The following is a 15,275-nucleotide window of genomic DNA, read 5'->3' on the forward strand; positions in this document are numbered from 1 at the left end:
CAAATACCGAACCAAAATATTCCCAAAAATTGCAATCTCCTTGTCCCAGGATCAGCCTCCAACTCCACTACCACGCAGAAATTCCATTAGACAGAAACTTCAAAGCTTAACCTCCTTCAGAAGAAGACCCAATGTCCAACAGGAAAGCGAAGCAGAAACACCAATTACTCTGTAAAAGTCAAAGCAATGGCATTGACTTTTCACTAATAAGGGGAGCTGTTATATGAGAAAATATTAACCTTGAACTAGCTTAAGTTCGCCGACTTCAGATTTCATCATCCCATTCCCATAGAAACCGCTGAGCACGCATTAGAACTTTGTACGAACCGTTGGCCAATATTCATGAGAACAGCAATTCAGCACTTCATACCAAACATATAAATTACCATTCTCAGATGCCGAAATCACTCTTAGCTGCAACTTCGACCAGTCCAGTTAATGTAGTCATTTTAAATTAATTTAATTTTGTACTATTATTTAATATTTAATTTGTAACAAATAAAGTTCTTTTTTAAAAAGTCAAATACGTGATTAGTGATCTAACATATATATATATATATATATATATATATATATATATATATATATATATATATATATATATATATATATATATATATATATATATATATATATAAATTTTATTATTAATGTTAATAAAAATTTTTCTACACATACAAATGTATTTTTGACTTACTTGCATTTTGAAATAAGAAGCGGACAATTCATTACCTGTAAAAATAAAAATTATGTAAGTATATTATGTTCAATTGATATACAGTGTAAGAATTGCAAGAAATTAATTCATAATAGATATATCCTAAGAATTAAAACATAGGGATTAATAAATCCGAAATCTTTTAATTGTTTTATTACTGGACTCATTTTTGCACGTTAGAATGTTGTAAAATGTGTCCCTTGTCTATCACAGTGGTTTGCAATACACTTTGTACTACTGGTTGGTGGCATTGGTTGGTGGTATAAATAAGTGCAAAGATCTCAGATGTTCCTCATCATGCGACCTTGACCCGCCATCTGGCTACTCACACAATTCCCTCCTCTATACTAAAACATTTTTTAACTGAAGGTGATTAATTGGCAACATCGCACTTAAAGTGACGAAATCATAGTACACTTATCAACTTTACAGAGGCGTACCAAAATAAAATTTTAATTATTTATTTAGATATATAAGTAATTACGTAAAAATTAAATCTAAGATCGACATAATTATTAAATTATCATGTGTGTTTTGACAGGTATCCGTTGTCTAACAAAATAAAGTAAAATTTTATAGTTTTTATAGAGCGCGTAATACAGTACTTTAAAAAACAGAAAACTTTGCAAAATACTTATTTTTTCATTAGACTAGACAATCTGAAATTTTAACATACGATTCGGACCACAGATCAAAACGTCCAAAGAAAAAACCAGGCAAAATAGTAAGTCCAAATTTGTCCCAAGGTGGGTAAAAACAAATACTCCTCCGTACTCAGTAGTAATTCAAATCAGTCTGATTGATATTTCGACAATATAAAAGCCAACCATGGAGGCAAGTCACATATTTGAAGTTTGTTTCACTCTTTTTTGATAAAAAAGAAATTGGGGGCATTCTATGTTTTACAAATATTTATGCATCGCAGAATATCCGTCACGATTTTGAAATAAATGACATAGAACACAGAAGAAATAGAGCACACCACGGCTATGCACATATAGAATGTGGAACGAATAAACTATTTCTCTCATTCCCATTCTTTCCAAGAACGTAAATATATATACCAGCGAAATGCTGATAAGTTTACCGATGTTTCAAACTATTCAATGAACTTGTCTAACTATACGCTCGTGAATCGCACCAATTTACATTCTTATGGGGGCAAATTTTATACAACTATCTTACTGCTCATTGATTAATTTGGCGAAGCAAACACAATAAAAAGATCCCTGTAAGAATTTACTTCTGATTTAACATTGTTGCCGTTAGCTCTTAGTTCAATTTGTAGGTGAGTTACCTTTAATTGAAAATTGTCTGACTATACCGCGCTTTACTCATTGTTCCGGTATACTGGCTTCGCGTTCGGTGGCTTCGCGATCAACAGTGGAATCCAACACTTTGAGCTTTTACATCAAGTAAAACTTTGCGAACAGTAGTCAGATATTTAATAACGTTTTCATGTTGCGTTAAATGAAAACGTTAACGGTTTGTGAAGCCAATTGTGAAGCGGTTTCTGGTGAATTCTGGAACTTAGAAGGGTAGTGTTAAACAATCTAAACCGCAGACTAATAGTAAATACGATGAAAGCTACCTACAGTACGGTTTTATTGTAAAGTCCCGCACAGAAAACAGTGACAATCTCATTCCTCATGTGTTGTTTGTATCGAAACGTTCTCGAACAAAAGAATGAAGGCTTCTCTGTTAATACATCACCAAAACACAAAACACTGACGTGGTTGCTAAGCCGATTGAATTTTTTGAAAAAAATCTACTTCTTTCAGGAAAGAAAACGAATGTATGACAAGCTTTGTAAATACAGATACTAACTTAATAAATGCCTCTAGTTGCTAATTATAGGAATGCAAAAGATGGAAGGCCTCATCCAATAGGTAATATCCATCTACTACCGAACGCTGTGGATATGGTTCCTCAAGCTGTGTTAGGAGAAAAGGCAACCAGAGAAATTGCTATCCAATTGTGTTACAATTTTGAAGCACGGCAAGAAATGTGTGTGCATCTTTCAAGTAGACAAAAGCACCGACATAACAAACATGACAGCTACTTGTATTTTTGTTGTGCAAACCACTCGAATCAAATACTACAGCTTAACTTATTTATAACATGATTGATGAATATGAGCTCAAAATAGACATTCATTGATTACAATGTATTGGCTTAGGCATAGACTTAGCAAACGAAAATTGACAGGACTAGCAGTAAAAATAAAGAAAGTTGCTCCTTAATGCCGAAGTATACATTGTGTAATGCACCGGAAAGCAGTAGCTGCTACAGTCATGCCGGAAAATCTGACTTTCGTTTTATCATATATGTACTTTGAAACTTCACAAACGTTAAGATACCTAATTTAAGAATATTCTTCTTGATGTGTGGTGTCACGATATGGGTGTCAAGTTCAAAACTTGCATACAGAAATGTGACGTTTATGTCATGGTCATGTCAAGATTTTCACCCATCTTTTTGAATTGAGGTCAGAAGTTTTATTGCTACTGGCTAAAAAAATTATTATCATCAGTTGGCGCTGCAGCCCTTCGCGTGCCCTGGCCTGTCTCAAAACATACTTCCCTATCGAGTGTCTGTCTTCTCCATCCCCTTCCGCCAATCTCCCTTAAATCGTCTTACACATCGTCCAAATACCTGAGTTTAGGTCGCCACCTTCTTCTTCTTCCGAACGGACTATTTTACCATGCTTATTTTAAAAGAATCACTTTCATCCATCCCCATAACGTGGCTCACCCATCTTAAGCGGTTTATTTTGATGGTGCTTATTGTCTTGCTTATTAAATAAAACTGTAATTAACATAATTATTTTATTTTTATAATGTTACAGAAAAGTAAATAAATAATTAAACTTTGATCAAATCGAGCATTCAACCTTATATCAAATAAATAATTATACATAAAGTTTTATTACTTATTAAAAAAAAAAATAAAATAAATAATAGACATGCTTCTGATAGAAAATGTGTTTTTAAACACAATAGGATAAGGAGGGTTTTCTTTAAATTTACACCTTCCAGACTCACTAGTATGGGTGGTACGCCCAAATTCTTTAAAAACCTTCAGGTGGTACGCAGGTACTAGAACTTTGGGATACTCTATTTCCACTTCAAAGCATAATATTTAATCTAATGTTAAATCGGTTAGTTACTAACCTTCCGAGAGTTCTATATGGGTATATCAAGACCAGCTATGATTTTAATAAGGGCCGTTTACATATTCACTAAAACTAACTATAGATAATAGTTATTTAAAATATTTTGCAACATCTACTTATCCTTCCTATAACAGTTTATTTTCTATAGGACCACATCTCTGTAGGCGGAGTTACTTATCTGTTTGACAGACCCAAAGAATTGGGAGACACACCGATGAGTTTTCATCTTCAAACCATATTTTCAACAGAAACTGTCAACGAGTTTGCAACAAAGGAGCAAGGACCGATGTATTGGTTACCAGTATGTGAGGTATAGTATTTAAACAGTTATTAAAGTTTCATAAACTTTTAAATATTTTATTTTCTGAGAAGAGACCACAATTATGAATCAACAAACCGTAGTCCCGAAAACTTCCACTTTAAACAAATAGGACCAAAAGCAACTATTTTCGAGACGATTGTTTTCACTTTTAAAACGATTTTTTTATTTTGGAACGATTTTGAGTATCTATGTAGGCGGTTAACAATAAGAGTAACTCGTAAGATTCGAAAGCGTTTTCACTTTCTCATTTAAAAAAATGGAAATCAGTAGTGAAAGTGACGCCGATTTTTCTACGTAAAATATTGTACGTAACACAATCCAAAAGATTTTACGGGATTCGCAGGATTCCAGGATTCGCTTTCATTTCGTCGTAGAAACTTTCTACCCATCCCGTAAAATATCACTTGTTACGTTAATATTATTAAATTACTATTCTTTTCAAATACAGAACATTTTTAATCATAATTTTGGTTTTTTCTAGAAAAAATTGAAGGGCTTGGGGGAAAAAGGTAACAAGCCAGATAAATCTAAAAAATTAGATTTCCTCTAAAAGATACCTGCAAGTGTGCAACGAAACTGCTGATCAATTATTTCAGATATTGATAAAGAGATGGCGCCTCTATACGCGAATTTCTTTCTTAAAACACTTACAATGAACAGTGGAAGTGTGACGTCACAACTGTCAAATACTTTCCAAACAAAAGTTGAAATGTCCAATCTCAAGACTTTTTAAATTCTATAAAGTTAACATTTTGCTTCCTCTGCTGCTTTTTTTTTAAGTATAGTGTTTTTTACGATAATACCATCATAATTCAGTGTTCTAGTTCTATGAAATATAGTTTAAAAATTTAAATTAAAGACATTCTAACCTTACTTTATTGATACATGCATTTTATTGCTATTTTTATAAAACAACATGCTTTATTATTTACACAAGCTTGTAAAATTGTAGTAACTATTAGAATACTTAGATATTGCAAAAAGCGGAAAGATTCTGTAAAAAAAATGAAAAAATAACGAAAAATACAAATTATCCACACTAAACAAGGTTTGTTTGGAAAGTGAAACTGACAGATGTCAATAAAATCTACGTCATCACTTCCACGGTCCATTGCCAAAATTCAGAACTTTTTGGTTATAAAAGGAACATACCACAGGCGATTTTCAAGATGGATGACTATAAATTACGCCGAGCTAAAAGAAAAGTTGATTTTGAGAGTAGTAGTGGAAGTGAATTCTCTGATTTTGATTCAGATGACGATCTGAATGATAAAGATTACAGTCTTACTGAAAGTGACTGTTCAACAGAAGGAGTTACACATATATTGGTAAGTTTATTTCTATGCGGCTTATTCCCTTTTTTTAGCAAAAGATTTTGTTGTTTTTTAGCTTAATATAAAATTTCATATTTTACCTATGTATCGAAATATATATTGTTGCCTTTTTACGTACAATACGTCTACATAACGCAGTAATGTTGTGTAACTATGATGTGTACTGCGTTATATCTCCGGCTGCAGTATTTTTGTTCATATGCCTAGCAGAATTTCTACGAAAAATGTGTGTTATTGCAAAAAATTATACACCTTTTTTTTTCAGGACGAAAATGAGTCCAACGATCCCTCGGATCAGAAACAAGATATTTCTAGAGGTTATCTAAGTTTTCCAGAAAATTCAACGCCCTCACGCTGGAGAAAAGTTCATTCTAAGAAAAGGGACCGGGAGAAAACAAGAAGAAATCTGGGCCATGGGTACAAAACATACCAAGGGACTGAAATGAAACCTAAACCTATTGAAGAACCATGTAAATGCAAACACAAATGTAGAACAAGCCTGATGGGGAAAGAAGAAGAAATTTTTCATGCATTTTGGAATCTGGAGAGCCGACAGCAACAAAATAACTACTTATTTGGTAGAATAAAATGCATTCCCAAAAAAAGAAGTTACCCAAAAAAAAATCCAAACATCTTGTAGAAGTGTATCATTTAAATATTATATAAAGATTAATGCCACCGACAAAGAAGTATGCAAATCTGAATTTTTGGCAGTTCATGGTCTCCAGCAGTCAACAAAGCGGATATATAATATCTGTTGCCAAGTAAAGGAATGAAAGTCTACTCCAAAAACTGATAAGCGAGGAAAACATATGAACAGAAAAAACAAAATATCTAAGAGAGAATTCTGTCCATCCATCGACATATTCAAGCAATACCCAAATATTCCAGCCATTACAGCACGCAAGATAACCCCAACCGCACTTACATCAATCACGATTTGTCCATATCATCTTTATATACAGATTATTATATACCTTGGTGCAATGCCAAACATATTGTCCCAGTGAAAGAAGATTATTACAGAAGAGTTTTTTGCTCGCAATATAATATAGGATTTAAACTGCCAAAAACGGATACATGCCAAACATGCGATTCATACAATGTCTCGGTCGAATCAAATAAAGAAAATGCTGAAGAATGTCAACAAATTAAGTTAAAGTTAGAGTTGCATCAAAGAAGGGCTGAGGGAATGCAACAGGACTTGATAAAAGAGTCTGCACATTCCAAAATGAACAGATGAAAAGGAAGTAATTTCATTTGATTTACAACAGGCATTGCCAGTGCCGAATTTGACTGTGGAAAAAGCATTTTATTTGAGAAAGGCATGGATCTACAATTTGGGCACCCATAACTGCAACAGAGAGCAGGGGTACATGTTCACTTGGACCGAAAATGTGGCAAAGAGGGGTAGTGATGAAATTGCCAGTGCACTAATGAAATATATCGAAATGTTCCTAACAAATACTGACAATAAAGAGCTTATCATTTACACCGATAACTGTGGGGGTCAAAATACTAGTCACTAGTCAGAGAAAAACAGTTTTTGGCTATCGAACATCGTTTTCTTGTAAGTGGGCATACGCGCTTACCCTCAGATCGTGATTTCAACCTAATTGAGAAGAAAAAGAAATTTACGGCACAAATCTATCATCCCAATCAATGGTGCGACGTTATAAGAAAAGCCAAAAAAACCAATCCATTTGAAGTTATCAAGATGCAACAAAAAGATTTTATTTCCTTTGACGAGCTGCAAAGGCAAAACTAACAAAAAACAGACGACAGACGAAAAAGAACCTTTACGTTTTAGTCAAGTTAGATGTTTTAGATTTGAGGCGGATAAACCCAACACAATGCTTGTGAAACACAAAAACTTTACGTTGAGCTGGGCGTTCGACAACAGTCAACAGACCTCGCAGAAGATCCGGAAACGGAGAATTTTGATTTGGACGAGTAAAATAGAAACATCGTCTTAGATAAGAAAACCTTACAACAATCTTTTTGTAAAAAAGGAGTAAGCCACGAAGCTCAAGAAAAATATTTTTTCTCTTTTAGTTAAGAGTGCCGTTTTTTTTGTTGTAAATTGCTTACATTCAGATTTTAGAATAAAGCTTTATTTAAAAAAAAATATTGTTGTGTTATAATAAAAACTTTGATTTAAGGATTTGATTGAAAGTTTTAAACTAGGTTTTCTCCATTTTCTACTTTTGTGGCTTGTTACCCTTTTCCCCCAAGCCCTTCAATTATATAATTAAGTTAGAAAAACGTACAAACTCACAAGAAAGTGTCTCAGAGAACTATATAATTTTATATTCGCGAAACGATAAAGCTACAATAATAGTAGCAAATAATTCTTTTAATATCGAAATACTGAATAAAATTTACATAAAACTACAGAATCCGCTGAACATGTCCCTTTACGTCTGAACACGAATCAATTATAATTTGCCCAAATGCAGCAAAAACTAAACAAGTTTTGACTACACTACAACCACACTATTTAAGAAAAAAAATTTATTTAAAAGATTCCTTTATAAAAGGTATAATAATAACCCTATCGGGCTACATCACAAAACGTTTTCGGAATAATTATTCCATCATTAGTGGTATCCTAAAATAAGTATAACTACTTTGTTCTAAACAAGTCATACATAGTCCTAAATCAAGGACTATGTATGTAAAATTAAAAAATGTACATAATTATTAATAAATATTTATTTATTTATTAGTTATATATTCATGAATTTATTTAATAATTTATTATTTAATTTATTTATTTAGTAATTTTAAAATTATTCATCACAAGTTTTAAATCTGTAAGTTGAATCACAAGTGGGTTTATTCTGTAAAATGGAAGAATGATAAATTTGACTGAAATTACCAATGTCAGTTCTCTTATTGAGTGCAGTAGGATGTTTACGTATATAACACATTTCCAAAAACTTTTTGAGTAATTCCTTTCATTACAAAGAATTTTAGCCTCTTCCAAATTAAATTCGAAGCTATGTTGTGATGAAATAGCATGTTATGCTAAGGCGCATGAATGTTTAGATATCACTACGATGTGGAGTTAATCTACCCCTAAGTGTGTCATTGAATGCGATAGTCTGTGGACTAGTACGCATTTCGATGCGCATCTCCCCGCCTCGAATTTTCCCATTGGCTCTTGACCTGGAAATCCCTATCTATCGCTCGAACAGCGCATATAAATATTGGCGATTTTCAGGTCAGCCAAGTCAGTCCCTCACGGGCTCTCCGAGAGCTTAGTGCTCTCGGGGTTCTGCTTCCTGCATTTATTTTCCATACTCTGTGGCTGAGAATTGTTTCAACTTAACTTGGTGTTTTATTTCGACGAAGAAATTGTCATGTAAGAAATATCTTGCCTTTTTCAAGGCAAGACACCGAAGATGAATATTTTCCAAGTCCATAACCCGAAAATGGACTTAAGTAGAGGAGCTCTCGACAGTATATTCGAAGCCCTCTACAGAGCACCCGGAGACAACAGAAGGTGGTTAGACCCTTATTTGTTCCCCCGAGGTGACACGGCGCCCGACAACGTGGTTAAAATCCGAACCCACGACCCAGCTCGAATTCACAGAAGGCAACACACCATTGACTTCAACATAGGTTGAAGTCAAGAGAAGAATGGGGAGAACTACGTAGTGTTAGAAAGCAATACTCTAACACTCCGACATCAAGGCCTTCTGCAGACCTGACGCCTTCGAGGTGCAGACACCTTTGACGAGCCAGGCTTATTCGAAGTTAGAAGCCCCAGATGCCGATGGAAGTCCCGGAGTAGACCCAGTCATCGCCCCCCTTCCGAAAAGGCTTCGGCACACTGGTACTCTACGGAACCCCGTTGGATATGGCAGATGGGATCCAGACGACCGAGAAGAAGACGAGCCCGCTGGAGGAGTTGGCACACCGACCGAGGATGGACCTGTAGGAGCTTGAGATGCCGTCATCACCACGGATTTCCCCCTGTAAGTAGTGCAGTTTTGTGTGAATTTCTTTTTGAACATTTATTTGTATTTTTATGCATATTTTCTTGTGTATTTTCACATTTGTATTTTTTAAATCAATAAATATTTTTTCCCAGCCGCAGAGTCTCCAGAGGAGGGGAGATGTCATCGAATGCGATAGTCTGTGGACTAGTACGCATTTCGATGCGCATCGCCCCGCCTCGAATTTTCCCATTGGCTCTTGACCTGGAAATCCCTATTTATCGCTCGAACAGCGCATATAAATATTGGCGATTTTCAGGTCAGCCAAGTCAGTCCCTCGTGGGCTCTCCGAGAGCTTAGTGCTCTCGGGGCTCGGCTTCCTGCATTTATTTTCCATACTCTGGCTGAGAATTGTTTCAACTTAACTTGGTGTTTTATTTCGACGAAGAAATTGTCATGTAAGAAATATCTTGCCTTTTTCAAGGCAAGACACCGAAGATAAATATTTTCCAAGTCCATAACCCGAAAATGGACTTGAGTAGAGGAGCTCTCGACAGTATATTCGAAGCCCTCTACAGAGCACCCGGAGTCAACAGAAAGTGGTTAGACCCTTATTTGTTTCCCCGAGGTGGCAAGTGATCGCCCAGTGGGCCCTATGCAACATAAATTACATTCAGCACAAGGAATAAGGTAAACATTTTTTGTTCGAGGGAACGACAGACATATTTCTACACAGTTTAATCAGAAACTTGTGGAAAATATGGTAAGGAAGAAAAATTGTAATTTGACGAAATCAAGAGTCCCATGTGTTGTAATTCACAGAAATGTACTTTCAACTGTATTATTAGGATTAGTAATAATACAGTTGAAAGTACACATTTCGTTGACTAACTTTGATTTTTAGAAAAACTTTTGTTTTGACGACGTTTCGGTAAGGTCAAGTCAGATTATTTGTGCTTCTTCTATATGTTAGAAGAAAACAGATGAGATCAGTTACGCTGCTCTCTTTTACATATATGTACATGGAACTAATGTTCTATCTTATATTGAATACTACTAAAAACACCTATGCAAAAGTTTATTATCTATCAAATCAGTCTTTAACCAACGTGGGGCATAAGCTAAATGCCGCCGGTCACATGTTACTGGTAAATACGTAGGAATTAACTGCCCATTGTCACATATGGTTTGTTATACCGTAGAGGTCACTAGTTAAAGGCAACTTTCCTTAAATTATAAATACTAATGCGTAATTTCAATTTTGTTACTAGGTTATGGGTTTCATCAACACGAAATACCAAAATTCAAAAGAGGATTGGCCTGACATCCAATTTTTTTTTGGATCTTTCGCAGATAGCTCGGATGGGGGTTTGTTCGGAAGAAGAGCCGTTGGTATGAAGCAAGATTTATTTACTGCCCTTTATGAAGACATAATATACAAAGAAGCTTTTAGCATATATATTTTACTTCTGAGACCTAGAAGTAGAGGAAGGATTATGTTGAGAGATAAAAATCCTGAATCACACGTTCTGATTTATCCTAACTATTTTGAGGATCCTCATGACCTTAAAGTTATAGTAAGTATACAATATGTTGATTATTAAAGACCGCAAATTCGGGATTAAATCTTTCCTATTTATTTATAGTAAAAAAAAAACAAGTGTAGAAACTGATTAGCCAATCAAACTACTATTACGATTTTTACAAAACTAGAAAACGGAATTATGCTAATACTATTACTGAATCCTACTACCTACTTGATTCTGCCCTATTGTCATGAAAAAGTATTTTTATGTTGCAAGACATAGGATCAGCGAAAGAGTTAGTTATCTGGCCTAGATTTCTTTAAATTCATAATATATTAGATTTTCCAAGCACGAACTCAGCAAAAAAATGAAATTTTTTGTAGAAGAAATTGGAAAATACGAAGTTGCAATATTGGCACTGCAGGTAATCAGAAGAGCCAGGGAAAAATTCGTAAAAATAAATAATCACTATACTACTCCAGAAACGAAACCAAACAAGGTCGAATAGGATATCAAACATTATTTGCACCAAAAGACTCAAAAGGTAAATGCACGTGACAATCGTTAGCGCAAATGCATCGACGGAGGATGCTGAGGAAGAAGAGCTAGCAAGATTCTATGAAAAGCTACAGGAAGTATGTGATAAAATCTAAAGACATGTTGCTGTTATAACATAGGTAGGTGATTTTACTGCTAATATTTGGCGCTTCTCTATCTACTTCCAAAAGCATATTCTTCACCTAATCTTCCTCGCTTCGTACGACACCATTGGAGTATCGTAGATGTTAACATACTGAAACCAATCAAAATGGACTTAAGAAGCACAGTGTGCAGTATGTAATAATTATGTAGTTGTCAGTCAAATCTACCTTTCAGAGAAAATATATCCAAAAATGAATATGAAAATACCAGGAACCAGAGAAACGAATCAAATTGACTGCATCCAATTCTGAAAAACTTTTATTAAGCAAACTATTTCACAGTTGAGGTAAAAATTTTAGACTTTGCATCTCATATCTAAGCAAATATCCATATATGGAACACAAGCAAACAGGGCAACAATTAAAAAGCTAATATTGAAAATTTTGAAGCCTATCTAAACGTTTAATATAATTAGAAAAGCTAATGATATAAATTTGGGAGAATAAACGTTAATTTCATCTTTTTCAGGTAGAAGGGGTTAAAATTGCACACAAAATAACACAATCGAGAGCTTTGCAAAAATTAAACTCCACATTCAATCCCCACAAGATCCCTGGATGCAAAGATTTCGAATTTATGTCAGATGAATACTGGGCTTGCCAAGCTCAACAGCTTACTTTAACCATATACCATCCCACAGGAACTGTAAAGATGGGACCAGATCATGATCCAATGGCTGTTGTGGATCCCAGATTAAAAGTTAGAGGTAATGTATTATTTCTTATATCTATATGACCCCCAACAATTATATATTGGGACAAATTAATATATATATATATATATATATATATATATATATATATATATATATATATATATATTGATATGATTAGTGTTTAAAGAAAATAATTTATAAGTTATATACTAGATAATATTAGATATAACAAGTATTTGGTTATTTTAAGAAGTTATATACTAGAGAATTTAATAAAAATTATTTATGTGAGGGCATTTTTAAGAAATTGGCATATAATAATTGTAAAAAGTTGTATTTTAATGTTGTAAATATATTTAAGTGAGCCATGTGATTAGGCAACCAGATATACATACTCTCGAAGTGACAGATAGAAATTAAGAATTATTACGAATATAAAATGGGGTTATAATAATAAAATGTGTAGTTTATTAAATTAGAATGTTAAGTTAATGATTTAAGTGTATATTCTGATCTGAAAAGCCTAAATGTCAACAAAATTATTAATAGAAAAGTATGGAATTCTCTAGATCACCGGAGATGGCCTTGTTTGCGAAATGGTTTGTCCAGAAAATTCAGACATGTATTTAATAGAACAAATGGAACATGATTTCTGACCAGATGGTTCTGGAACATCCAAAAAGATATAAATACCCGGTGATTTGGATTCAGCAGTCAGTCAGAAAGTTTAGTAAGAAAGTTCATTCAGTTAGTCAATCAGTTATGAGTTTTTTAGTATGAAAATTAGTTAGAGGCAGTCAATCAGTTACAATTGTTCAATATAGTGAGTTAAATCAATATTAAGAAACAGTATAAAGAAAATAATATTGAAGATTAAAAATTATGTTATGTATAAATGATGATAATGGAAGAAGTATTAATTGAATATTAAAATTAAATAATATATTTTGGTGATTGGATATTGATATATTGAAAAGAAGAATAAAAATAAATTCTGTTTGCTGGTTTGCTTTGTGGTTTATAAATGCTGTGAAGAAAAATATCTTAAATTGGTGGAAGCTGATAATTGGAAAAAGTAATTTCATAAAAACAAGGATAACCGAAGCTGAGAAGAAGACATTTGTGTAGTGATTATAATCTATATAGTGGAAAACAGTTCATTTAGGCATTCAGTGACAGAAAGGTACAAAAATTTTGTTAATATAATTTAGTTAGTGTCATAACAATTTCAATTTTGAAGATAGTTTGTTTAAATTTTACATTGTCTATAGAATTTAATTAGTTTCATAAGAATTTCAATTTGAAGATAGTTTATTTTAAATTTACATTGGCTAGTTTAGATATATATGTGTGTTTCATAGTAGATCTAATAAAGATAATTTAAAAAAGTACTTACAAACTAATTCTTTGAGAACCGCGATAAAAACCCTATATATTATATTATTAAAAATACTCATTGCTCATCATTCAAACAAACAATACATCATATCAATATATATATATATATATATATATATATATATATATATATATATATATATATATATATATATATATATATAAAACACATTCAGGCGTTTGACTGTTAATTTATTATGATTTTTTAATAATTATGATAACAATGCTAAATTAGGAAATATTTTATGTAATCAATAATCACAAAGCGTAATTAATATTTTTCATACAATTCACATAGCCTATTAATGTCACAAGGATCATTAAAGTTGTAAAAATTAGGGATAACTTAATAGTAGGTCAGTAACTGCTAAAAACCAAACAAGACAATCGTGAATTCCAAAAACTACAGTGTGGGATATAAAAGTAAGCATTATGGGCGAACAGGAAGTATAGTTTGTCTCAAAATATATCGTTTTGACTTTCCCGTCGTTAAAGGATTAGTGGTATTATCGCCATTATTAATAGAAAAATACGTTTTAAATTTCTACCTGACCGCTCAGGGTTGAATCTAGTACGGCTAATGTAATCAGTCATTAAAAATCTCTACTTGCTACTGTGTGTATAGTATATTAGTGAAGATTGTTCGTAACAAATATGTTTCATCCACGGAAAAATAATCGCTCGAGATCTACTAAACATAATCAAAAGCATTTGTCATTGAATGCAAAAAAATAGTTAAAAATGTGTGTCATACTTTAATAGATAGGGGCCTAATTAAACAAAATGTTATGAAAAGAACATATTTACTTACAAAAACGTCGATATCGTCGACAAAGGCTATTGTAAGCGAAGAACCATTGATAGGACGAAAAAAAGTAGTAATTTATAGTCTCATTATTTGGACAGTACTCAATAAGATATTATAAGAAGAAGAATAAGTTGTTCTTTACGAAAATCAGATAATTCCTACGTTAGATAAATTAAATTGAAGTTATAGGAAGAAGAAACAAATAAAGATACCACTCTCCATACAGTCCTTTCTAAAATAAGTTTTAAACACTTGAAGAACTGAGTATCTCTCTGAAATTATAGGTTAGAAAACAAATCTATCATATATCTGGATAAAACATGGTTTGATACTCATGATATAGTATGTAAAAGAAGGTCGATTTTAGTAAAAAATGTCATACGAAAGCATCTTTAAATAAAGGAAAACTTCTTCTTCTTTTGGCATCATAACCCTGGATGGGTCTTTGCCTGTCTGGATATGTCCTTCCATTCAGATCTCTCTTGTGCCCTTCTTCTCCATTGTCTTATGTTCATTGTTTTCAGGTCGTCTTCCACGTCATCCAACCATCTCGTTCTGGGCCTTCCTTTTTTTCGCCTTCCTATGGGCTTCCATTGTAACATTTTCTTTGTTGTTTTTGCATCGTTTTGTCTCTGCACATGTCCCAGCCATGACAGTCTTTGACTTTTCACAAATCTTACAATGTCATAACCT

General features: G+C 33.2%; 2 protein-coding genes across 2 annotated transcripts in view; one reads left to right on the forward strand and one right to left on the reverse strand.

Moving 5' to 3' along the window:
* Positions 1–15,275, reverse strand: part of Flo2 (flotillin-2) — a 372,138-nt gene that overhangs the window by 208,116 nt on the left and 148,747 nt on the right. The window lies entirely within an intron of this gene.
* Positions 1–15,275, forward strand: part of LOC140436633 (glucose dehydrogenase [FAD, quinone]-like) — a 115,826-nt gene that overhangs the window by 92,388 nt on the left and 8,163 nt on the right. The window contains exons 5-7 of the mRNA XM_072525626.1: positions 4,042–4,203; positions 10,765–11,070; positions 12,190–12,427. Coding sequence (XP_072381727.1) covers positions 4,042–4,203; positions 10,765–11,070; positions 12,190–12,427 — 706 coding nt within the window. The remainder of the gene's footprint in view (positions 1–4,041; positions 4,204–10,764; positions 11,071–12,189; positions 12,428–15,275) is intronic.

This window comes from Diabrotica undecimpunctata, chromosome 3 (assembly GCF_040954645.1).
Source record: "Diabrotica undecimpunctata isolate CICGRU chromosome 3, icDiaUnde3, whole genome shotgun sequence".
Taxonomy (NCBI): domain Eukaryota; kingdom Metazoa; phylum Arthropoda; class Insecta; order Coleoptera; family Chrysomelidae; genus Diabrotica; species Diabrotica undecimpunctata.